The 25,922-nt window shown below is 39.2% G+C and overlaps 2 protein-coding genes across 4 annotated transcripts in view; both read right to left on the minus strand.

Annotated features, from left to right (window-relative positions):
- Positions 1-902: 902 nt before the first annotated feature.
- On the minus strand, positions 903-20,701 carry trim66 (tripartite motif containing 66). 2 transcript variants are annotated; one of them, XM_034881109.1, is made up of 18 exons: positions 20,622-20,701; positions 17,370-17,590; positions 16,377-16,590; positions 14,656-14,785; positions 14,214-14,330; positions 13,923-14,037; positions 13,507-13,653; positions 13,022-13,139; positions 10,341-11,146; positions 7,632-7,838; positions 6,574-6,703; positions 6,358-6,439; positions 6,083-6,269; positions 3,116-4,002; positions 2,875-2,998; positions 2,689-2,763; positions 1,429-1,581; positions 903-1,298 (listed from the first exon to the last, which is right to left on the minus strand). In XM_034881109.1, the coding sequence occupies exons 2-18, from the start codon at positions 17,376-17,378 to the stop codon at positions 1,062-1,064; spliced, it is 3,738 nt and encodes a 1,245-aa protein (XP_034737000.1). In that variant the 5' UTR covers positions 17,379-17,590; positions 20,622-20,701; the 3' UTR covers positions 903-1,061. The 2 variants fall into 2 exon arrangements, with proteins under 2 accessions (XP_034737000.1, XP_034736908.1); XM_034881017.1 differs by lacking the exon at positions 17,370-17,590 and having other exon boundaries at positions 20,622-20,689.
- A 1,534-nt stretch (positions 20,702-22,235) lies between these two features.
- The window catches only part of dennd2b (DENN domain containing 2B), a 49,214-nt gene continuing 45,527 nt past the window's right edge, over positions 22,236-25,922 (minus strand). For both annotated transcript variants that reach the window (XM_034881320.1, XM_034881241.1), the window contains exons 17-20: positions 25,315-25,426; positions 23,751-23,990; positions 23,417-23,503; positions 22,236-22,746 (exon numbers count right to left, since the gene is read on the minus strand). In XM_034881320.1, coding sequence (XP_034737211.1) covers positions 22,712-22,746; positions 23,417-23,503; positions 23,751-23,990; positions 25,315-25,426 — 474 coding nt within the window. In that variant the 3' untranslated portion in view covers positions 22,236-22,711. The remainder of the gene's footprint in view (positions 22,747-23,416; positions 23,504-23,750; positions 23,991-25,314; positions 25,427-25,922) is intronic.

Consider the following 25,922-nt stretch of genomic DNA (forward strand, 5'->3'; position numbering starts at 1 on the left):
TGGCTCTACAAATACTCATCAATACTCAATTAAATCACTACCTTACACTCTTATTAAGCCTGAGATATTTAGGTAATAGAGGAGTACAACAAGTTGCTGAAGCACAGGTGGAACTGAAAGTTTACATAATGTATGTAAAATCTTAATTTATGGTTTAATGTCAAATTAACATGTTCTTGGATCATTTCCTCTGGGTGTTAAATCCTCTAACAAACATGAAACTACATACAAGCTCTAACACTGGTTATAGTGCCCACTCACATTCTGTATCACTCTGGTCGTAAAGACTCAGTCAAACAAACGTTAACAGGATTCACTGCTGCTTTTTGAAAAAAACAACTGAGACACATCATTATATTAATAATTAAACCTATGATAATTGCCTGCAATCATTTAGTAATTAAAATGACAAATATAGTAAAATAAGTTCTATACAGTTACACATATATTGAGCGTTTACGAATATGGTAGATGCAGTATTTACCCATGTCAAAGTTTCAAAGTGCAGTGTATAATCAGAGCTATGTTCACCTAATCCACTTAATAAAGATGCAAATTGAGAATAATAAACATCCAACTACAGCATCCTCTTTGTACAAACACATTACACCAGGTAATTCATTTTAGGAGGTCTGAATGTAAATAATAAATGTTATTTCTAGCGCATCTTAAGCAATATTATCAATACTCAAAATGTGATATGATAATTAAACAATTACAGCATCATCTCAATACACTACTATACGTTTTTTTAAAGCTGCATAAGCAACTCACCAAACTTTGATTTGTCTTTCTTCTACAATGAGAAATGTTTCCTAATGTGTAACATACTGTATGTAACCAAAACCTTTCTCTGACCAGTTGAAGTCTGGAGGGATAATAATTGCTCCAGCATTTTTTAGTACTTCCATTGGATGGCAGCACTGTGATATTATTGCAAACCCCCAAAAAGATTACAGAATGAACACTGTAACAGCCCCACAAGCTGCTAAATAAAAACAGTATAATTACCCACAAATACAGCATATTTGTGTCCATGGCTGCACTTCATTCACCTCTGGTTAGAAGTGTTGTCTCTTGGACTTGAGAGAGTGTCTCCTCTTCCTCTTCCTGTGGCAGTGCTCTCTCCTCTCTGGCCAGGGGAAGCCACTCTCAGTGTTCCTGTAGGCCTCATCATACTCATCACTGTCAGAGTCCGCCTCAGCTGCAAGGAAAACTCTGTCTGAGAAAACTTCCTTCACTTTGGAGGTGAAGAACGCCTCGAGGCTGCGGCCTGCTTGGGCCACCTCTGAGTCAGGCTGTGATCAGAGAGAGAAAGAGCTATTACACTAAGATCAGTGCTAATGAAGTCCTGACTGATGCATATTATATTTAAACGAGGATTGATTTGTAATTATGAGGCATGCAGGATATCAATTCTTAACTTACATAATTAAACTTTGCACAGTTGCGAAACATGAGATAGACATCAGCAACAAACTGTTCTGGTGAGTTATAATGTTGAGTATTCCTCTTGTTGAGTTTGGCCCTGATCACGGACAGGTCCATAGGCCTCTTAATGATCTGGTAGTAATGACGAGCCTGCATGAAAGCAAAGACATCAAAAACATAGTTTTAGACATAATCCACCCACACACTTTTCATCCCATGTGACTCATTCCAAAGTAATTACCTCATAACTCTGCAATTCCTGCATTCAAAATGCATCAAGTAAATGTATAAAGGTATACGTATATGGTGCAAAATGTGAGAGCGCGTAGATGTGATGTGAGCACTTGTAGAACATGATTTGAGCTTGTAGAAAAAAATCCGTACTCGTATTTTTTTTTTTCATTCAGTCACTTTACCAGCACAACCACAACTCAGTGATTCCAACCTCTCGAATCCCTCGCTGCAATGTGCTGTCTCGCATCACACAGCGGTGAGTCTGCGCACATCAACTTTTGCAACACTTCTGGTACATTTGGTGCAAAACTAATTTGTACCTGTTGACATAGTCTGTGGAGCTCTGAGCCAACAGGGCGGTCGGGGACAGCAGGGTTTCTATTGCCAGATGAGGAACAACTCTGTCCAGCTTATTCATAATGTAGCATGGAAGTTAGCTAACTAGCAGCCTGCCCGCTTCTAAATAAATGACTTTTAATTATCTTAACACTTTTTAACAGTCAACCTTAAACACTGGCAGTGGTCCTGCAGCCGCGGACCGACTGCCATCAGTGGACCGACCGCCATCAGTGGGGATCGGCCAGCGTGAAAACATCAACCTCAACCTGATCGGATCTCCAGGAATAGCACGCTAGCGTTAGCGAAAAAACCAACCAGCCCGCTTATAAATAAATACATTTTAATTTAAAAGGCACGCGTTATACCCATAGACCTTTATATTAACGGTCTATGGTTATACCCACTGATGGTGGTCCGTCCGCAGCTGCAGGACCTGGAGCTCACCGCCAGTGTTTCAGTTTGATTGTAAAAGGTGTTAGGATAACTAAAAGGTATTTAAAAATATAGTAGTACTGACAAAATATAATAGCAATCAAAGTGTGTTAATGAATGGTGAAACAAGAGGAAACCTCTTTGTGATGCTACTGTACTGTGTTATAATAAAAAATGAATTCAACATACAGTATGCATATAATGAATTAGCCTTTTCTGTAACTGGTCTGTAATAAAAGAGTAATTACTCACAAGTGGACTGACAGGCTCATGGAAGGGAGAACTCAGAACGTTACTGAGGATCAAAAGAGTCAGCCGCTCACATTTCTACAATCGACCAAACATGAAAGAAAATTATCATAAATGCAGGAAAAGGAACACAGTCACAGGAATCCATCAGCTATCAATATTATTAATGCATCTAATAAAATAACATACTCTCTGGTCACATGCAGCCAATCCGTGTGCCAATGTGTGTTCTCCAGATGTTCTCTCATTCTCACAGTCATACTTAACCTCTGGCTGCACGACGTCTCTGCACAGGTTGCACACCCAATCACCTCTGAACAGGATAAGAAACAACATCATGTTGACAATAATAGCTAAAAAAAAACTGCTTGATACGAGATAAGACGATAATGTTGAATGTACTGGATACATTTCTGGCTAAGAAGCTTACGAGGGGAAGCTTAGCAGAGACGGGATGTGGCAAGACAGATGAAAAACCTTTGGACAGCGGTCACAGCACAGCAGGTCCCCTCCAATCAGACACACGGCACAGAAGTCCTCATTCTCCATCTCTGCATTGTCCTGGTCAGGCTGGACTTTCTCTGTGCCTCTTTGAGCTAGAGGGTTTTCAACCAGAAGTGGCCTCTGAGCAGCACTAATAGGGGACTCTTCTTCCAAGTCAGAGCGAAGCGGTTGTGGGTCGTCAGTTGTCAGTTCAGGTTCAGATTCAATGTCAAGCTCAGACTCTACAGAGCCCTGCGAGTCTGGACGCTGATCGGATACAACGTCAGAGTCAGTCTCTGCCTGAAAACTGTGATCATAGTCAGGCTGGATGTCTGACTCGGTTTCAGCATCGCCTGATTCTGCATCAGCGTCCAGCTGTTGGCCATTTTCTGATCTCGCTCCTGCATCTGATTCTTGGTCTGGCTCATATTCAAGACTTGGCTCTGAGTCCCCTGCGATGTCAGTATCACCGCAGAGCCCCATCTCTTCTGCAGTCACTGATTTCTCAGATGAAGAATCTGCATTTGGGTCAGAATCTGGGGATGCATCTGAGTCTAGCTGTGGGTCTGGATCTGCCCTGGAAACAACTGCGTCCTCTGAGACTGATCTGGGATCAGAGTCAGAGTCAAGATCCAGCGCAGAGTAACTCTGTGGCACATATTTAGGGTCAGCGGTCGGAAGCGTGGACGCTTTTTGAGAGCTGACTCTACCTTGGCTGTCAAACTCACTGGTGGTTGAGTGTGTGGTAGACTGATTACAGTTCTGTCGCTCTGCATATGGTGAAGCTGTAAATGAGCGGGTGGTCTTTGGGATCTCGGAGCCTCCAGCTATCCCCTAGGTTTACAACACAGAAGAAAAGAAGGATGTCTTGTATATTTTTATTATATTATATACAGCATGTATTAAATATATTTTATGAATAAAACATTTAAACGGCATGTTAAATAGAATCTCTAGTGATTCCTAAGATGTATTAAATAAAATAATAATTAGAAGCTATTATTCTAACACTCCATCAAACAAAGAACAAACCTTACATACATACGGTCATGCATAAGGTATGAAACCCTATATCAAACATTTCTATATTGTACATAATGTCTAATCTGCCTTTCTAGACCCAACACAGTGTTGTTAATACCTTAAGTTATGGAAGCCAGAACTTCTTATATGTTAAATGTTGTTTAAACATAAGCAGCTATCCAGGAACTCTGCCTGAACAAAATACTGTACACATTACATTTCAGTTGGTTTCCAAAAAGTACAGTATTGACATTAAAAACTCAACCATATACAGTACATGGCAAGGTGATATAATAATATGATGTCATATCACTTCAAATCACATTTTGGCATGGATAGTTTTATACAGTGGGGCTCGAATGTTCGGGCACCCCAGGTAAAAATTTGTATTAATGTGCATAAAGAAACCAAGAAAAGATGGAAAAATCTCCAAAAGGCATCAAATGACAGATCAGACATTTGTATAATATGTCACAAAAAGTTAGATTTTGTTTCTGTCGTTATTATTATACTTTCAAAATAACAGAAAACAAAAAAATGGCATCTGCAAAAGTTTGGGCACCCTGCAGAGTTAACATCTTTTACTGCCCCTTTGGCAAGTATCACAGCTTGTAAACGCTTCTTGTAGTCTTTAAATTTTTGTTTCAGGTATCTTCACCCATTCTTCCTTCTAAAAGTCTTCCAATTCTTTGAGGTTTCTGGGCTGTCTGTCACGCACTGCTCTTTTAAAGTCGATAGATTTTCAATTATTTTGAGGTATGGAGATTGTGAAGGCGATGGCAAAACCTTCAGTTTACGCCTCTTGATGTAATACCCCGTGGATTTTGAGGTGTGGAGATTTTTAAGATAATTATCCATTTGTAGAAGCCATCCTCTCTTTAACTTCAGCTTTTTCACAGATGGCATCAAGTTAGCGTCCAAAATTGAAATTTTATTGAATCCATTTTTCCTTCTGCTCATGAAATGTTCCCTTTGCCACTGGCTGAAATAAAACTCCAAAGCATGACTGACCCAACCCTGTGCTTAACAGTTGGACAGAGGTTCTTTTCATTAAATTCTGTGCCCTTTCTTCTCCAAACGTACCTTTGCTCATTTCGGCCAAAAAGTTCTATTTAACCTCATCGGTCCACAGAACTTGTTTCCTCAATGCATCAGGCTTGTCTATATGTTCCTTTGCAAACTTCCAATGCTGACTTTTGTGGTGGAGACGTAGAAGAGGTTTTGTTCTGATGACTCTTCCATGAAGACCATATTTGTACAAGTATCTCTTTATATTGGAATGGTGTACCACAACTCCAGTGTCTGCCAGGTCTTTCTGGAAGGATTGTACAGTCAAACGTGGGTTTTGACTCGCTTTTCTCACAATCCTGCAAGCTGTTCTGTCTGATATTTTTCTTGGTCTTCCAGATTTTGCTTTAACTTCCACTGTTCCTGATGACTGCCATTTCCTAATTACATTACAAACAGACGATAATGGCATCTGAAAACGCACTATTTTCAGTTTCAGTTTTCTAGACAACTGCTTAGAAGAATCCATGGTGCTGATTGTTTGGGCAAGGTCAGATGAGTCTTTTCCATCTTTTCATGGCTTCTTTATGCACATTAATTCAAATCTTTACTTGGGTTGCCCAAACTTTTGATCCCCACTGTATATAGAGAGATTATATATCTCTCTATATATACATATCTTCTTTAAATTTCATTAATTGTATCTTGTGAGTTCTGCTCAGTTTCTGCTGTGAAAACATATTAGGCAGAGTAAATTTATAATAATTATATAAAAAGAATAATTTTGGCCAATACATTTTTTTTTTTGCTTTACTTATTTTTTTAAAATTCTGTGGTGTTTGGATTACCTTTCCTCTATTGTATGCAAAGAAATAAGACATACTTTAGGTGTCGCATCATGCCAGTCTCTCTGCTGCGGGAGCATTTCGCTCTTCTCCTTCCCGCTGGCAGGTAAAGGGTCGCTCTGCCGTCTTCCATGTGGGGGGAGTTGAGACACAAGTATTTTGAGACGTTCCAAGCAAACCACTGGAACCCTGGGCCGTCCTAAGTCGTTCTGGACATCTTTGTTACTTTAGAGGAAAGTAGAGAACTAATGATTAAACTTTATCCTCATGTTTTGTACCTGGACAGATGTTTGACTGGACAGCTATTTCACACCTGTTGTGGCTGTTTCTTGACACCCTGCATTTCCCCTTGGCCTCATAATCAATCTCTTCATTAACATAAGTAACAGAATGATCTAAAAAAAAAAAAGGAGATAGATCATAAGCATGTATTCACAAACTTTGTATTTAGTTTTTTTGAGGAAATGAGAAATAATTGCAGGGTAAGTAGAAATTACAAATATTACAAAGTATAAATATTTTCCAGCACCTGGCTCTGTTTTGTAAGATAGTAGAGGAGACCGGTTGCCTGTGGAGGGCGCTGTGTCAGACGAAGTTTCCTTGACCACACAAAGCACCCCATCTGAAGCTCTCCTCTGTCTGGGATCCATACTGACATACTGAGAACAAAGCAAACACTATGTAAAATGTATTATGTGACCTTATTAGTACATGTAGCTTGACCATGATGCTTTAATTTGTCCAAACAACAACATGCAAAAGATTTATTTAATCTATAGAAGCATGCAATGCTTTCCTAACAGAGAACTAAATAACCAATCATATCTAAAGCTACTGCGTTTAAATGCAGGTTTCAAAGTTCATTCTTGATGTTATTTTATACTTTTCCACCTTTTTGTTAAAGGTGCCCTGCCATTTCTATTTCATTACTTTGTGCTAATGTCTGGAGTTCTACCATGGGCTCTGTAACATTTTTTTGTGTGGAAAAAATGCCTTGGTTACCTTGTTTCAAGCCATTCTACCGTGGTATAGAAAGCCTGCAGGAATATGTTATGCTAGTAGTGGCAAATGTAGCCTTGAAATGCTAGCCATTGGCAAAGATAAGAGATGAGATTTTTTAATCTTCAAACATGTAGTCTTCGGCCCCAAATGACGCTGCCTCACTTGAGGCACTTTATCAGACTTGATACATTTTCCTCTGGGGCCACTAAAGGTTATTTACAACTTTAGTATTACTACCCAACATCTGTAAATATAATTTAATATATCTTTTTGGGTTCCAAACTGTTGGTTGGACACAAAAAAGCAATCTGAAGAACGCTCTGGGAAGCTCTGATGGACATTTAAAAAAAATGTTGATGTTTTATAGACCAAATGATTAATCAAGCAATCAAAAAATTGGGAGCATATTAATATGTAATAGTGTGTTGGATAGTATATTTTTCAGTGGTACTGTGTATGACTGTTATTATTGTTCCTCTGCAAAGCCAGAACTCACATGTACACTTCAACAGTGATCGCTTCTATTCTATCTGACAGCTGAGCTGCACTCCCTCCCCATGTGATTACATTCTGATGCAGGGTTACCTTAGTTGCAGCTCCTGCCTGTAGTCCGCGAGTGCATCCTGTGGGCCTTTCAGTGTAAGGGCCGGTGGATGGGGCTGCCAGTTCTGCCGGGATGCTCTGGGAGCGTCTTTCCTTTCTCGTGCACACTAAACTAGGGCTGAGTCTGCTGCTCTGCACATCAGTTACACACTTGTGGGCTGTCACCGACACCTCCAGGGATGTAGATCTCTGTCAGAAACACAAACATGCAAAACTGAGCAGGTTTCCAAGCTGCATCATATGCACAGATGCCCCTGTTCAAGTTATTAACAGACAGAAGAGAAAAGGAGTGGGATGTGTGCAGTGGAAACAATCTTGACTGTCACACAAGCACACACAGAGGCAGACATTAAATGAACAAAAACATCATTCAGAGTCTGTTCTGAGACTAATTCTCCACAACTCAATCCTTACAAACATGGAGAATGGCCCACACAGCTAGAAATAGTACTTATTGTTATAGTGCGTGCACTGAAAGGTTTGGTTACAACACCAATTATGATATGTAAATCCACTATCACGGGTGCAGTCAGTGTGGCCATTCGGTTAAACCTGAAAAGCAAATCACTTACTACTATCCTCTCCTTCTCTCTTCCACTACAATTTAACTAATGCAAGTGTCTCAAAAAGCTGCTTTAAACACCTCAACCGTGTCTTCAGCTAATGGAAGCAAGAGGGCTGACAAATCATTAAAGACGAGGTTCTTTTTTAACACATCCCTCCTTCCTCTTTTTTTTTCTTTTCTAGTGCACCATCATACATATTCAGGCCACGCTGACACCAAGCGTCTTCGCCTAAGTATCATGCGATTAAAACACTTACCTGATCCATTTCCCTGGGGAGAGGTATGCAGGATTCAGACTGTGGAGGAAAATAGACTATAATCCTTCTCTCTGGAACGATGGAGGGGTGTAGGAATTATCTCAGAGTGCAGAACTGAAATCAAACTGGCAGCTCTCTCTATTCCCTTAGCAACTCATTAATGACAGGTTAAGTACATAAATGAATGCACCCAAGTGGTTTATGTAATTTTCAGACACTGTGTGACTTGAAAATGCAAGAATAATACATATTTGTGTCCGAATACGTGCACCCTGAGAATTTTTAGAGAGGTGATTATGTGGCTGCCCAGACCTCTGGCATCAAGTGTGTTTATGATGAACAGTGTTCTGATGGTTTTGGGATGCAATGCTATAAACAGCTGAGCTTTAATTGTTAGAGCAGCTCTTTGTTTTCCATCATCTTTTCTTCATAAAAGCAGGAGCTTTTCTGTTGCACCATCTGTTTCAGGCTAGTTGTCAACTGTGGGAAGTGATCATTCTGGCATTAAAATAAAGTGTTCCTTTACTTTCACTTGTGACAGATATTATTTAAAACTGAGTACCACCTCAAATTCAACCCTCCCTTAAACTTCAACATTTCAGAAATTTACTGTAACCACTTTTTATATGTAAAACATGTCACTACACAATGTTGTTTACTACGTAAAGACCTATGTTTTCTAATTGGTCTATGTTGCCTTTTTGTTTTGTCTGAGCAAGGGTTTGAACATTTATGTTTAATAGGAAATAGGCCTGACTCTGACTGGTACATTGTGGTTTTTGAGAGCTGTCTGTAAACAGTCTTGTGTGGTCTACCATTTTGTGAGTTGTGAGTTGGGTTAAAATTTGTTCGTGGATTTAGAAACTTTGCAGAACCACGTGTGAAAACAAAAAAAACTCACAGTACCTGCAGATGTTGATCACCAGTTTTCAAACAAGGTTCATAACTATGTTGCTTTACTAAGACTATGCTTTTATGTTATTGACTCCAACTAGAACAAATAAGTAGTAATACTGACTGATAATGGCTAATCACAAATATATTGCTAGACAAGACAAATGTGTTTGTGTGTAATTTTTCATAGTTAGGTTTAACATGTGCATATACTTGTGCAAGTACACCTCAATGGATGCTTATATCAAGTAAATCCCTTGTAGAAGTCTATGGGAAATTAGAATTAATTCCCCTAGTTATACCAGCTAATTTGAATTACAAATACATATCTACGCTATGTATTTTTCTTGTCATTTAACATGTAAAGGTTATATTATGGTCAAGATAGCCTAACGTATTTTTTATCATGTGATACGAATAAAAACTATAAAATTGTATAGTATTGGTATTTGTTTTGCTGTATTGTATTTGTTTTTCTGTTGTATAGTATTTGTTTTGCTGTTGTATAGTTTTGGTTTTGGTTTTGCTGTATAGTATTTGTTTTGCTGTTGTATAGTATTGGTTTTGTTTTGCTGTATAGTATTTGTTTTGCTGTTGTATAGTATTTGTTTTGCTGTTGTATAGTATTTGTTTTGCTGTTGTATAGTATTTTTTTTGCTGTTCTTAATTTATGAATTCCCTGTGCGGCGTCCTTGAGTGCCAAGAAAGGCGTCTTTAAATAAAATGTATTATTATTATTATTAAAAGCTGCAGAGCAGCTACTGAATGGACCCTGTGGTGAGATTAACTGTCAACTACAAAAGTAAATAATTATAATGTTTTATTTCCTAGCAAAATTAACTTTCAGTTCATATCTTTGCCAAAACTTGCCAAAATCAAATTAGAGGGATCCTTTGTTTTTTAATGCTGTGTTTATAGAACTAACATACTGTACTGCAATATCCAGTGTGGTTTATAGTTAACTTAATCTCTCACCCTGATATCTCTATGGTCTCTCAGCATCAATGCAGGTCTGTTTCTCTGCAGCTCTTTTCTCAGCTCCGCTACGGGAGGAACATGGAGCTGCTGCTGCTGCTGCTGCTGTTGGACAGTACTCTGCTCCCTTCCGTCCTGCTGGAGCTCCTCATCCGGCAGCTCATTTGTCCGAGCCTCCTCCACTCTACAGCTCTCCTCCCAGTTCTCTTCCGTCGTCACATCTCTGTCAGCGGCTGTGTGGCTGAGATCTTGCTGCAGAGCCGTGCTGGTCGACAGCTTCCTCTGACGTTGGCCTTGCCTGGTATGGGCTGCACTCGGCTGAGCCTGGCTGTCTGGAAAAACTTCTCTCGGTTGTTGACGACAGAGATAAGATTTAGTTTGAGACTTGGGCTGAGAGGCAGCAGCCTGTGGTTGAGATGCAGATCCTCGACAGTTAAACTGGATGGGTCCCATGATTGGGACAGGTGATGAAGGGGGAGGACATTGCGATGGGCTCTCTTGCTCCCAAAACCTCTGGAGCTGCTGGCTCTGGTGCAAAGAGGCAGAGATAAGGGCAGGCTGAACACAGCTGGAGTTATAAAGTGGGACTTCCAGCTGGCTTTTTTCCAGACTGGACGGATCTGGCTGAGAGGGAATACCATGAAGGCAACAAATCTGGGGCTCGCAGCAGTTCTGGTATCCACAGCCTGATTCCCTATGACACACAGACGACAGACCTAAGCAGGGAATGGGCTGAGGCCTTAGAAGACTGGAGCAGGCCAAGCCCTGAGGATAAGTGCAGTTTCCTCCTTCAACAGTCAGCTGACCTGCAGAGCAACAGTCACATTAAGAGGACTGTTAAAAAACTATGTAATATTTCCTGCAAATATTAAAATTAATAATAAAGTCATGTATGTACATTTAAACAGAAAATTATTTATTTAAACTATGCAGTAGAAAGTTCTTCAAAATGAGAAGGTGTGCAGGCCAAAAGTCTGGAAACACCTTCTCATTCAACACTTTTCCTTTATTTTCATGACTATTTACATTGTAGATTATCACTGAAGGCATCATTACTATGAATGAACACATGTGAAGTTATGTACTTACCAAATAAGTGTGAAACAACTGAAAATATGTGTTTTTTTCTAGTTTCTTAAAAGTAGCCACCCTTTGCTCTGATTACTGCTTTGCACACACTTGGCATTCTCTTGATGAGCTTCAAGAAGTAGTCACCTGAAATGGTTTGAACAGTCTTGAAGGAGTTACCAGAGATGCTTAGCACTTGTTGGCCCTTTTGCCTTCACTCTGCGGTCCAGCTCACCTTAAACCATCTTGATCGGGTTCAGGTCCGGTGACTGGGGAGGCGCAGCACTCCATCACTCTCTTTCATGGTCAAATAGCCCTTACACAGCCTGGAAGTGTGTTTGGGGTCATTGTCCTGTTGAAAGATGAATGATGGTCCAACTAAACGCAAACTGGATGGGATGTCACATGTCGCTGTAGAATGTTGTGGTAGCCATGCTGGTTCAGTATGCCTTGAATTTTGAAAAAAATCTTCAACGGTGTCATCTTTTCTCCGTCGCACAAAGACATGGCGGTTGGAACCAAAGATCTTAAACTTGGACTCATCAGACCAAAGCCCAGATTTCCGCTGGTCTAATGTCCATTCCTTGTGTTTCTTGGCCCAAACAAATCTCTTCTGCTTGTTGCCTCTCCTTAGCAGTGGTTTCCTAGCTGCTATTTGACCATGAAAGACTGATTTGCGCAGTCACCTCTTAACAGTTGTTCTAGAGATGTGTCTGCAGCTAGAACTCTGTTTGGTATTCATCTGGTCTCTAATCTGAGATGCTGTTAATTTGCGATTTCTGAGGCTGGTGACTCAGATTAATTTATCCTCAGCAGCAGAGGTGACTCTTGGTCCTGATGTGAGCCAGTTTTGTTGCAGCTCTTGATGGTTTTTGCAAAGGCACTTGTGGACACATTCAAAGATTTTGCAATTTTGCAGATTTTCTGGACTGATTGACCTTCATTTCTTAAAGTAATGATGGCCACTTGTTTCTCTTCACTTAGCTGTTTGGTTCTTGTCATAATATGAATTCTAACTGTTGTCCAATTAGGGCTGTTGGCTGTGTATCAACCTGACTTTCTGCACAAAACAACTAATGGTCCTAATTCCTTTCATAAGGCAAGAAATTCCACTAATTAACCCTGACAAGGCACACCTGTGAAGTGAAAACCATTTCAGGTGACTACCTCATGAAGCTCATTGAGAGAACACCAAGGGTTTGCAGCACTATCAAAAAAGGAAAGGCTGGCTACTTTGAAGAAACTAGAATATAAGACATGTTTTCAGTTATTTCAAACTTTTTTGTTATGTACATAATACATAATAATGTGTTCATTCATAGTTTTGATGCCTTCATTGATAATCTACAATGTAATTAGTCATGAAAATAAAGGAAACACATTGAATAAGAAGGTGTGTTCAAACTTGTGGCCTGTACTGTATGTCCTTTTGTAAAAAAAAAAAATTATTAATAGCAGTATATTGGAAACAAATTAACTAGTATTAATAATTATGCTAAAATGCTTCAAAAAACAAAAAAAGAAAATTGACATCATATTGACATGCAAAAATTGTTGAACTGTTATACAACCACTGTAATATAACCATCTCACTTCATCAACTCTAATTGTACCTAAAGAGGAAATCTGCTTGGTCCAGTAACTAGCATCCCAGTTGAATTTGATCCTGACAGGAGTCCACGAGTCTGAGTGGAGTGATGACTCAAGCAATTGCTGCATCTGGAGAGAAATCTGAAAGATGAATATGTATTATATTAAAGAAAAATAGCATGCATTCTGCGAACCCTGGTGCTTTCACTGATTACCATAATGAAAATTACATAAGGTGAAGGTGAGCAAAAGACAGCTACAGATAACGCTCAAAGCCTAAAAAAAAGCTGCTGGAAGTCAAATACCAATAACACAAATATCCCATTTGGAGTAGAGTTCAGTCCTAGATGTAAAAAAGCACAATCCAACTAGACTAATAAACGTTACGTTTAAGTGTTTATTGAAAGAAATAAAAAAGAGGCATCAGAGATTAATTACTACTTCCTCACAGGAATGTGTGTGTCACAATAAGACAGTAAATGTCTATTCCCTGCTTCCGTCAGCGTACCAGAGCCCTGCTGAAGAGTACCGGGCCTCTACGGTGGTGGGTCGTAGCCCAGGTGATGAACTTCTGAACATGGTCCAGCTGGCCACATATCTCTATTGCCCCCTGCAGCTGGTCCTCCAGATGCTGCTGGAAGTCCTCTGAGATTTTCTGTGACATAAACAATAAAAACATCTAGTAATTACTGGAACACATAGAGTCATGGCTGGACAAAGGGCTAAATCAATGGTTCTTTTTTTTATTTAATTTTTTTGACAGATGTAATTACTGAGATGTTGTCTTAAGCATCTTTGACAGATTATTATGGGTTTTCGTTTGCTTGCTTTCAGGACTGATTACATCATGGTGGTTACCGATTCTTTGTATGTAGATTCATGGCTGGCTGAACGATAAGAAGGAAAGAAAAAGAAAGTAATTACCTCCAGTTGCTCTATTAATAGGTTGGCTCGTTTGTTAAGCTCGTTCATCATAATCATCTTTGCCATTTTAATCTGGTTCTCTGCTTTCCTGTGTGCAATCTTTACTCCATGAAGTCTAGAAGACAGAACGGAGAAAATAAATGTCCTGGCAGAAAAATTCCAAATGCAGAAGAAGAGAGCAATATTTCAGACATTCATTTATGCGTTAGTTTGCTATATTTCACAGTGTCAAATTATTGAGGATTTGTGGCAGAAGACTATGATTAAGACTCAGTCTGAGTCTAAACTAACCTGTCCTCTATCTGCTTAGCATTGTTCTCCACTGCAGACCTCCTCTCATCCACCTGCACTATCAGGTTCTCAAACAGCCACTGCTGATCCTGTAGGGCCTTTCCAATCTGCACCACCCTAAACACATAAGAGACCACAACATCCACCGTGTAGAAAGTTCACTAATTTATTCTTTGGGCACAAAGAACACCAGAATTAAAATGTCTACCTCTTGGGACAAAACATTATGCAGGTGACCTTAGAGGCAGCTACTGTACTGTAACAACACAGAAAAGAAAAGTGTATGAATACTTAAAAGCTATCAGGCGTGCCAAGGGTAGCGTATGCAGATACAGATGATAAAAGTGACAAGGCAGTTAAAGAGTTGTTGCTCGGAGGAAGTTTTTAACCTCTGGTTTGCCCTTCTCTGCAGTGTCCTTGTGCTGTGTATCTGAGGACTGACCTGTGGTTTTTGTGGGAGGACAGGTGACAGCTGCTACAGCACAGAAGGTCGCATGACTCACAAAACAGCTCCAAGGGCTCCTGTCTGTGAGAGTGGCACATGAGGAGGGAACAAGGATACGACCCCGGACCTAAAAGACAGAGGCAGGGAGGGGGAGAGAGCATGGAACATCAGCAACAGTCAATAAGCAATTCACACAAACAGCCAGAGGAGGACCGTCGGTGTGTACACAAAGTCTAGAAAGTGTTTGGAGAGAACAAACACCAACACTTACTGACTAACTGGGAGTTTTCTTAACTTAAAAGTTACCAATCATTGATTAGAGGAACTAAATTACATTTGATTAAAGTTAGAATTGTGTTCATATTTAGAATGATTCTGGTTGCCAGTAATTTAAAAAAGCCATTACGAAAAAAAATGTTAAGTCAAGGACCACCCCTTAGTAAACTGGTTTAATGTGATGCTTTCCTTAAAACAAAAGTTATTTGATAAATTTTGGAAAGCGTGGATTGAGTTTATCAACCCATAAAGAACAGATTTTAGGTAAAAGAGTTTTTTATCAGTTGACCCCTTGTAATAATTGTTGGGTTTTCAGCATGATTACATTGCGGTTTTGAACTGTTTTGAACATGGGGAGAGGATATTTGTAGTTGCATATTTTGTTGATTATATTTTCAACAGGGCCTTCTTTTTCAAAATGATCACAATACGTAAAATATGAAAGTCGAATTTCTCAATACCCTTATTAATAAAATATTTTATGTTGCTTCTCATAGTAGGCTATAAGCAGTCTTTGAAACGTTAACATAGTACTACAAGTGGGAGAGCAAGTTAAAAGTAAACTGTAATGACCATTAAAACTGGCCTACCTATGCACTTTGATAAGAAAATGATGATACAATTGCGGGAAATAGGTTGCAAGTTAAGGTTGCAATTAGGCTGTGTTAAAGAGTGTTGAAAAGTGTGTGAACAATATTTCAGGGCTGTCCAAACTGCTGTTGATTCATCAACCACACACTCGTACTAATGCACACATTCAAAATCTCTCTCACACATTTCTAAATAGGTCACTGTAAAAGCTGTTGGCCCACAGAAGCTCTGTCTAACAATAGCTGGATATGGCTAATGAACGCAGCCCTACTGCTCTCTGCTGGCCGACTTACCTCAATCAACCCCCTCATGCCGGCACATCATCTCACCTCTCTGTGGTAAAGAGCTGAGCCTCCCCCCATGTGAATCAACCTGATATAACTGACCACATCCTGTCTGTGAGTGCAGTCATGCAGCTTTTTCTCACAAGTACATAAACCAAACAGTAACAATAAAAGGTATCCAGGACTTAATTGTTATGATTTGACAATATGTGCAATGCAGACCTGCAAAAGCATCTGGCAACAAAGCTGCCAGGCATACTTGAGGGTCTTTAAATAGCAACACACTAATATTAGCAAAAATGTAATCATGTGAGCAGTTTAGAATCTGGGCCACATTAAAAAAAGGGTGTAACAAAACACAGAGATCTACAGGAACTATTATCAACCATCGCCACTGTCATGCATTATTCATTGCGATGGTTCCCACTGAGACTTGATTAACAAACAGTGTACCATAGGGAAAACAAAGACAGAGAGAGAGGTAGACTGCTTAGCCCCACTCATAATCTGTCATCATCAGGAAAATTGAGGTAACAAAAGACATCTTGAAACATTTAAAAATCTTGCCTTGTCCAGTTGGAGGCAGGGAGCTGGAGCCTCTCTGGTGCAGGTCAGGACACTGGGTGCCACTGGGCCTCGGTTGCTGGTGCATATCAGTGTACTGGGAAGTGGCAGGGGTTCTCTGATGCTGATGCACATCTGTGCACTGGTAACACAACCACTTGTTGCAGATCGTACACAAGCTCTGTGCAAGTGTTGGCACTGAGCACTCTGAGCAACTCTGAAAGACACACACAAACAGTGTACGCACACGCACACAAACACACACACAAACAGGCCCGTAAATAAAAATGCAAGGTGGCACATGTCAGAAACTTTGGTGTTGCCGCTTTACGAAGGGTTAAATCACACATCAAAGAGATGTTATCTGTTCTCATGAGACTTTAAGAGAGAATGTGAGTAAAAACCTAACCTGTGCTAGTGCATCATTTGTGTGCTGGCAAAATCATTTAAACGTTGAATTAATTTCCCAACCTTTCACGTTTAAACGTTACCTTGTAAATACATGTTGAAGGGAAAGACATACATGTGTTAAAATAACAATTTTATTATGAAATTCAAAATCGGATTTTGATTTAGATATGAGCCTAATACAGAGCATGAAAGCTGCCAACAGACACTTAGTAAGATGATGCACAGTGCAGATAGTTTCACCTCAGTAAGACTTTATTAATCCCTGTAGGGAAATTCATTCTCTGCAGTTCACCCTTCCAACCAATTTAGAAGCAGCGAACACCACCTTGGGAACAAATCCATTTTTAAAACCCTATCCTTGTCCAAATGCAATGGCAGGGGTATCCCTAATATCTTACATGCCTCTTAGGGTGGGAAGAGAGCAAAACAAATATAGCAAGCATGCCAATTCTAGATAGAAAGGCCCAAAATGCTCTGAAGGAATTCAATCACTGGATCAACAGTGCAAACACAGAAACTGCTGCACAAAATAAACTACTTCTAGCTGTATCAAGATAGGAAACAATGCTGACACTAAACTCTTACCTTCTCCATTGCTGTGCTTTGAGAGTAGAGCTGTTGGCTTCTCAATGGGAGGGAGAGGAAAGGAGAGCGAGCAGCCTGACGCCCCAGCAGCAGATACACTGAGGCTTCTACCTAAGGCAGGAAGCAGCACACACCGAGAGGTGGCCCCAGAGGAGACGACTTACATGACAGCCTCACTGTGCTCTCTCCTCCCCCAGTTTATCCTAGTGTAGGACCCCTCACTGCAGCGGAGGAGAGGAGTGTCACATTCAAATTCATCCCCCTACTCGCTGGTGCAGCTACCAAAAAAAGAGAGAAAATCTAATCCTTTTTCTTAAATAAGCCTGTGCATAATAATTGGGAATTAGGGAGATAAGATAATTATTTTTTTGTAGGGCAAAATATCCCCGGAAGCCCTTTCCAAAATGAAGGAGAGAAGACCAAGTGACCTACAATGAAAGAAGGAGGGGGAAACTTTCACTGTAATCAACTTTTAGTTCTTTGGAGAAGGCGATGTTATGCTCAGGTTGTGTTGGGCTGGGCTAGGATGGGCCTGCTTTGGCCTTCTTCCCTTTGTCAGCACGGGGAGGGGACAGGTCCCAGTGGAGCTACACACTAACGTAGCACACCGAAACCGGGTCAGGCTCTGATAAGCTCCAGATGGGATTAGGGTACACTCCTGCAATTCCCTTTAACCCTGTAAAATCAATTAAGATTTTAACTCAGCATGTCAGGGAAAATTAACAGCAAACATTGTAAAAATAAAGAAAAGGACCCAACTGAATGAAGACAAAGACAGGACAAGACAAGACTCTGACATATGCAAAGGAAACATGACTCTATGAAAGTTGAAAAAGGGAACTGAGGAGCACGGGTTCCGCTGCAAGCAATTGAAACTTAAAACAAACACTTGCCATCAAATGCAGCCCAGTATCAAACTGCTGTGACATCTCGAGCTGTGCGAAAGTCTGCCTAACAACAGCCCCATATGCAGCCTGACCTACAAATCTGACAACTTTCTCATCCTTGGGTGCTTCAGTGGGGAGCTCAGAACAATCCCATTCCCCATTGTGCACTCAAAGACCCAATTTGAAACACAATTAGTCAGTCGTAGTATTACACCCTGCCTCACGTTCACTCAGCTCTGTAACATTGTCAAACTGTGCACTTGCTTTTACTGAACCTTCACAGCATTTACCTTTCAAACTAAAACCTCCCGCCAGCTCTCCCTGCCCTGCTAAGTGAAGCTGGCACTGGATGAGCCTGCAATCTCAAGAGATGTCACAATAATAGAAACCTGGGCAGTGATCTCTCCCTTGAAAGCACCTGCTATGTAACATCTATTAACACTGAAGTGATGAGATCACAAAGAAAGCAGGATTATCTTCAACAACTCTTAAATTATTATGTCTATCATTTTAACTATTTCTGTCCTCAAATAATTTACTCTCTGTTCAGCAACAAAATCCATCAGCAGGAGAGACACATCTTCACTTGCCCTGTGTTTATGAAATGCAAATACATTCTTAAGAAATGATAACTCTTTAAAAAAATATATAACTTGAGAATCCCCACTTAGTTTAGCTACGGCAACTTCACACATAAACCAGATTGTTAATAACCAGAGATATTTGGCCCATTATGCTGATGTTCTCATCATGAGGTGCTTGAAATGCTTCAGTTGATGGGATCTCACCATGTGCCTCTTGTTAAACAGTTACAGACGATCCACAGCAGTTTTACTTTCTGTTTGATGTGACACCTCATACTTGTGCATATAGATATCTCTCGTTTTAAAACTTTGACATATCATTGGTTTGTTAAGTTATGGCTAACTCAGTGGCAAAATATTGTCTATTACACACAGAGAGATATAATTACTGTATAATGCTGGATAAGTAGCATACAGTGGGGTTATCATAGCTTATTTGCTCCTGGACACAAGGTTATTGAGTAGCAATATCACTCAATGTGTAAGCCACAAATCCACAACAATGTTCTCAAAGAGGCCAAAAAGATCCAAAGATCCTTCTGGGGAGTTGGGTAATATTTATCAGTCGGCCTATCACTGTAGGTGATCCAATTCAAGTTACAAATAGTCATTTATTTCAATATTAATGCAAAAGTTGTTTTGATTATATGTGTTAATGCAGGTTTAAGTTGCATGCCAGATACAGTATGCTACGCTTCTATTGTTTATCTCAAAAAATAAATAATTACAATTGTGCAATATCACCTCAGTTTATTTCAAATCTTATCTTCGAAATCTAAAATATATTCATAGCATTTTGTCAGCCAGATTGCAATGTGCAATAATCAGCAAAATAATGAGTTGCCGCACAGCAACTGTAGCTACTGTATAGCACTGAGGACATGTCTTCTCTTGTTTCTGAGAATTTGGAGGGAGGGGGGTTACTGATGTCAAGATGAATTATATTCCCTTAATTTTGATGGGATTTAAAGGCTGATTCTTATGGTTTTAAAATCTTACAAAAAGTAAAAATTCTCCCATAGCTTTAAGACACTAATCACTCAACCAATTTCCCCTTTTACTCCATTTTATTTCTACTGAAATTAAGCAGGAGCTTTAACTTCACAATAGACAGAAAACAATCTACAGATGTTCATCTGATTTGTTACAACTATCCAGTTTTGATATGTTACGCTGTCTAAAATTACACTGCAAAACAAAATATAAGTTATAAAAGACCACTTTGTGACGTATGGCTCACTGTATAAAGCTGAGGGAATTTGGGATTTTCCTCATGGCATGCTACACGTTTGGCTACCTGTTCCATCTGTTCAAGCAATTGTCAGTGTGACATCAACTTGTCAGTCAAACTGCAGACTGTATGGCTGCCCCCGCATCCTCAGTCTGCCTCTGCATTAGCAGCATCACCTCAAGCGTATCACTGAGCGTGATATGATTTAGAGAAAGTGCGCATGAGATTACGCCCCTATCATGGCATCGTGGTGCAATCCACAACACAACAAGAGCACAGCCCGCAATACAAAGTCAGCGCACACGTATAGTTTGATGCACGCTGCACAGAGCATCCAGAAACCGTTTGTGTACAAATTAAATCCACTCCTAAGTGCGCAGTTCGTGCAAAAGCATCCTGTCAGGTAAACATCAGAGTAAGCGTGTGTGAGGATATCAGAGTAAAGACGAGACTGTCTGCCGAGCAACTCAACTTCTGTCAGCATGTCAATCATGTCAGGTGTGCTGTAGTATGTCTGTCCTAAGAGTGGGAGAGGTTGCTTTTTTTTTACCTTGAGCCGCGTATCTCCGAGAGCCGGTCCCTCCATCGGATGTCGCTCTTTAGACCTGGCAAATTTTGGAGATTCCCAAGTCTCGCAGTTAATCGTGAGACTTTACACTCGTTCTCATGCAATACTTCTGACGTTTCTCAAAGCTGTAGTGAGGCAGTGGCATAAATGAAAACTTGTACTTTTGATACATACATTTTGCTGATAATAACTCTTTACTTTTACTCAAGTAACATTTTGAATTTAGAACTTTTAATTTTAATTTTAGAACATGGTATTTCTACTTTTACTTAAGTATCTAAATACTTCTTCCACTACTAAAAATCATCCATTAGAAACTTTACATTAATAAAACGTATTCATGCAGCTGAATGGTTTCTATCAGTGTTATGTATACATTATATTATTTCTGCATTAACATTTAAGCAGTATTAAAATGTGGTAGATAAGCTGAATATAATAAATACAGTTTGGTAGTTTAAAGTATTTCAAGCAAATTGTATATGGCTACAATACCTGAGCAAATGTACATTCATTGCACCTCAAATCCAACATATCCATCATTAACTACAGCTTACACATATTAATCAAAGTCTTCATAAAGAAGTGAAATAATTATTATGTCATGTTGTCAATATTGATTAAAAAAACATAAAAAAACAAAAAGTCTATGATTTTATAGTGACATCAAATCACATTATATTTAAAATCCGACAGTCTGGCTGGAAGTTAAACTTCCAAATACCACCATGTAAAATTATTCTCACAAAGAACACATTCATTTTTTTAAGGCATATTAGCAGTATTAGTAAAATATACTTAAGTACGTCACATTAATGGTGTTAAATCATTGATGCATTAAACTTAAATAATGTAGCGTTGGGGTTCAGCATCACTACTTAATGCAATGTACTGCTGTGTAGCAATGCTACACAATAGAGTAAATTAGAAAATCTCCTTATTAAATGTTATGGAGGTGAAATACAAAACTACCTTGAAATGTGACCTGATGAAATGTTAAATAAACCGGGATGTACAGTAGGTGATCAGCTTAATCCTAAACATAGAACATGTTTACTTTACATCAAATGTCACCCTTAATTACTATAAAGGACACAAGCAGAGACAACGTAATATGGCGACTGGAATCAACAGCAAGCCTCACAGTGAGGAGAGCTAATAACAGCATGGCAGTGACAGCCACCAGAGTGATGTGCAGAGACGTAATAAGGTTACCGGCAGCGTGTGGTAACTGGTGCTAGACTAACTGTGCCTTTTGGGATCTTACCAGCTTCTCCTAGCTTTGGGGGAAGCTGTCATTGAGTAGTCAGATGTTAAAAGAGGTGATTTTTTTATATAATCTGGCAAACTGTGAATTACATATTTCTGTTTTCAAAAGCAATATCTGTATGCTTTGGGTCTTGTTTTGTGAGTAACAAAGGCTGTGAATCTGTTTTGATGTTATTGATAATTGTTTGTGTTTTTTGGTTGGTATGAGAGAAAGTGTGTCAAGTTTCTTTTCATGTAAAAAACACAAGGACACATAATTGAGTCAAAATGTATGAGACCATTATTTAACATTAATATGTTTTAGTAAACTCAATACTGTACACTTTAAAGCGTTTAAACACATTTTTTTAATAAAAGATTGCAAAAGACTCTATGAAGAGTTACAATCATTTTCTTCATTGTCTTGATGCAGTTACAGTTTTCGAATAGGGTTTACACTCCTTAAACAGAGGACAACACTGTGGTGAAATAATGCAAAATGGAAACATAACAAACTGTACATCGTTCCCCATGTCAGGACACATACACTCACACATCCTGATAACACTCTTCACAAGCACACCTGAACATCAGTGGTTACTCTACTCGCTGTGTACCGTCCTGCTATTGCTATCTCATTAGGTACTATATAAACATACACTGAAGAGTATCACAGCCAGCTTACAGTGACATAATATGTACATGTTTACATTTAAAAAAAGAAACACTGCCAAAAGAAAAGGTGAGAGTCCTCATAATGCAGAGACTTGAGACATCAGGTCTTCAGTTTGTTGTAGGATCCAAAACAGGAGGATGAATTTCCCTCAGTTTTTTTTGTGGAGAAACTTCATTTTACTTCCTGAAAGCAGTTAAAATTCATTGATATCTGTTGAGTTTAATTCAGGTTATCAAACAGCATAAAGGAATCAAAAAAGTTTGTTTAGAGAACATCACTTAAGGTGTGTGGTTTTGTGATAAAATATTTAAATATCCCATCCAGACATGTTCAAAGACAGAAAATAATCTGGATGACTACACAACATTTTCTTTGTTTATTAAAATGTTATTAATCTGCCTGTTTTATTTGTATGTAAAGCATCTTTGATGACTTCGAAATGTGCTGTATAAATCAAATGTATTATTATTATTATTATTTTTATTCAAATCCTATTTGTATGTAGCATTACACGATTCAAACTGAGATTTCAGGTGAGCACAGATAAACTTTCCCCCTCTGGCAGATAAATGTGAAAACAGCATTCTAGTGTCAAATTCTGTACAAACACCAATCTGCACAATGACGCTTAAACACCAAAGTCCAGTGACAACAAGCTTAACACATTTATGACCTTTTAATGAGCTATTGACAGATGTCAGATACAATAATAAGCAGCAATTTAAATTGGTGTGTAGCTCCCTCTGGCAAGATAACACGTTGTGTTTGGTCTAATCTAATAGTGTGAGAGGAAGTATTTGAGCAGCCTGATTATTTAAAGAGTCTAGCCTTGTGTGTTTGCTGCAGGACTTACCAAGGCCTTTCAGAAATTTGTTGACTCCACTCTGCTCTGTGTCTGGCAGCTCCTCCAGATACTGGTCCACCCTCTGCTCAAACAGACCTGACAGCAGACCAAGACAAGAGATAAAAAAAGAAGAAACAACTCAGTACTTTAGGAAGTTACCGTTATCTTTGTCTGCCAAAGAGAACAATAATGTGGTGAGAAACCATGCTGATGATAACTTTCAGCCACTAGAGATCAGTATTGCTGCAGGGACCTCTCCTGCACGTTTGGTTTTATAGTTAGTACAGGGGTGGGAAACTTCAGAGAAATGTGTACAGACATTGAAGGGGGGAGACCTGTCTACCTTTAGCCCGTGTCTTCCTCAGCTCCCGATCCTGAATGAACCCTGCAAACATCTGAGACTCCATGAAGACACCCAGGAAACGACGAATGCTTTTAGACGCCACAGACTTGCGGAAGGCTTCTCTTTGGAAAATGCGCTCTCCACGCTCATTCTGAGTGATAAACAGGGAATAATGGCCGATGGTCTCCAGGAAAAAGCGGATAAAGGCCTCTGACACCAGGCTGTTCAAGGAGTTGTACTCTGAAGAGAAAAAAGGAAAAGGGTTTAATCACAGCACTCACTTTAGTTATTAATGATAAAGTCATAAAACAGACATGCCACACACAGTTTAGCATGTTGACATTTTCCAAGAAATAGTCAGATACTTTTTAAAGTAGCAGTCAAAGTAAAATTTAAGTAGAGTACATGCATTTGTATGCTTTGTAAATTTAGCCTGAATTTACCACAAAATGAGAAATAATAATAATAATGCGGTTGCCTCTTTATTTTTTCATTTCCTCTATAACTGCTGCTGTCAAATGTATTTAGCTAAAATAAAGTTATTGGAATATCTGAGGGAGCCTACAGAGGCCCAGACATTCATGGCACCAGAAAAGTTTAATTTAGAAGTCATTAAATAATAATTTCAACATGAGCGGGTATTTTTCTTATTTTCTGCCTTCCCTTGCTGTCTTCCATTATTGTTGCTGTTTCCTCTCTTACTAGATGTTTTGTAGAGTAAAGGTTAGGTGTCATGGCCAGCTCATAGGCCAGTCACATGGTCTGAATATATTACAAGGTAGTAGTAGTAGCAAGTAAAGTCAAGCTTTAACATCCATTTTATTTAACAAACTGTAGGTTCCACAAGCTACATTAGTGAGAATAGTTTGTGAGTGACATGAGACAGATGTAACACAACCACAGACACAGTGTTAGCTGTTGGTTTTATTTCAGAGAATAATGTGGAAAGCAGGGACCCAAAGTCATTCCTGTGAGACTCTCTTCCTCATAATTGTAGCAATAGGAAATTGTGTGCAAACCTTTGACTGAATTTGTCCATTCTTTTCTTATTACTTGCTCAATGAAGCAATGTATTACTCTTGTTCTACAATTCAATCTATCATAAATTCCACTGGGGGTAAACCTTAAGAAATCTGAATCCCATACCGGGAGTTGAACCCGGGCCACATGGGCAAAAAGCAAGCATCCTAACCACTAGACCGTACAAGAGATGTACATAGCAGAAAAGATTTCACACGAAGATTAAAAACACAGGTATTCACCAATGGCATTTAAAAAGAAAGAAAAAAAACGATATGTAATGTGCATTACTGCTACTTTTCTGTTCACAATTGTACAACTCATTGATTTTGTGTTGCCACTGTCCTACTTAGAAAAATAATTACCCTCTGTGGAACACATAAAGAGTAAGTGTAAATTAGCACCAGTCAGCTCAACTTTATGATTCACTGTCATGAGAAGAGAGACGTCAGAGTTTCACAGAGACTTGGACTGAACATGTTCTGGCTTTAATTTTACATTTTAATTTGTCTTAGTAGGAAGGGTTGAAATGTCACTTATTCACCTTCGTCTGACTCGCTGTCAGAGTCCTGACTCATGATGTCATTCCTCTGCTCCAGCGCTTGCTCAAGAGCTGCCTGAAGTTTCCGCGGCAACAGCGAGGCCTCGTCGTCCATCTATAAACAACCAAAAACACTGCAGTCACCAGTGATAAACAACGTTTGGAGAATCAGTTTCAAAGGCTCAGACTTACAACAGAGAACCGCATGTTTTACAACCCTGTTTAAAGCGAGACCTTGTAATGTTTCCAAGAAGAAGAAAAAAACTATCTTCGTTCAACAAATCTAAAGTTCAATTCATAAGCAAAAAAATCACACTTACTCAGCTCAATACATTTAGAGGTTTTGCCGCTTCAGCCTTACATGGTCCGGTATGACCAGTAACTAGTGATGGCTAATATAGTTAAATTCCTAGATAGATATTGCTGCTAACATACATTACAAAGACAGTTTGCTGACTTTTTGCTACTTTTACTAGACCAAGTTCAAATAAAAACAGTCAAGACAGAAAAAAAACAATCGTTTTCGAGACCACTTACTTACCTGTTCATAATTTATGTAATGTGAGCGACAATAAATTTTCTATTTTAAGATGATCATTTTGCATTAGTAT

Source organism: Etheostoma cragini, chromosome 1, assembly GCF_013103735.1.
Source record: "Etheostoma cragini isolate CJK2018 chromosome 1, CSU_Ecrag_1.0, whole genome shotgun sequence".
NCBI classification, from domain to species: Eukaryota; Metazoa; Chordata; class Actinopteri; order Perciformes; family Percidae; genus Etheostoma; species Etheostoma cragini.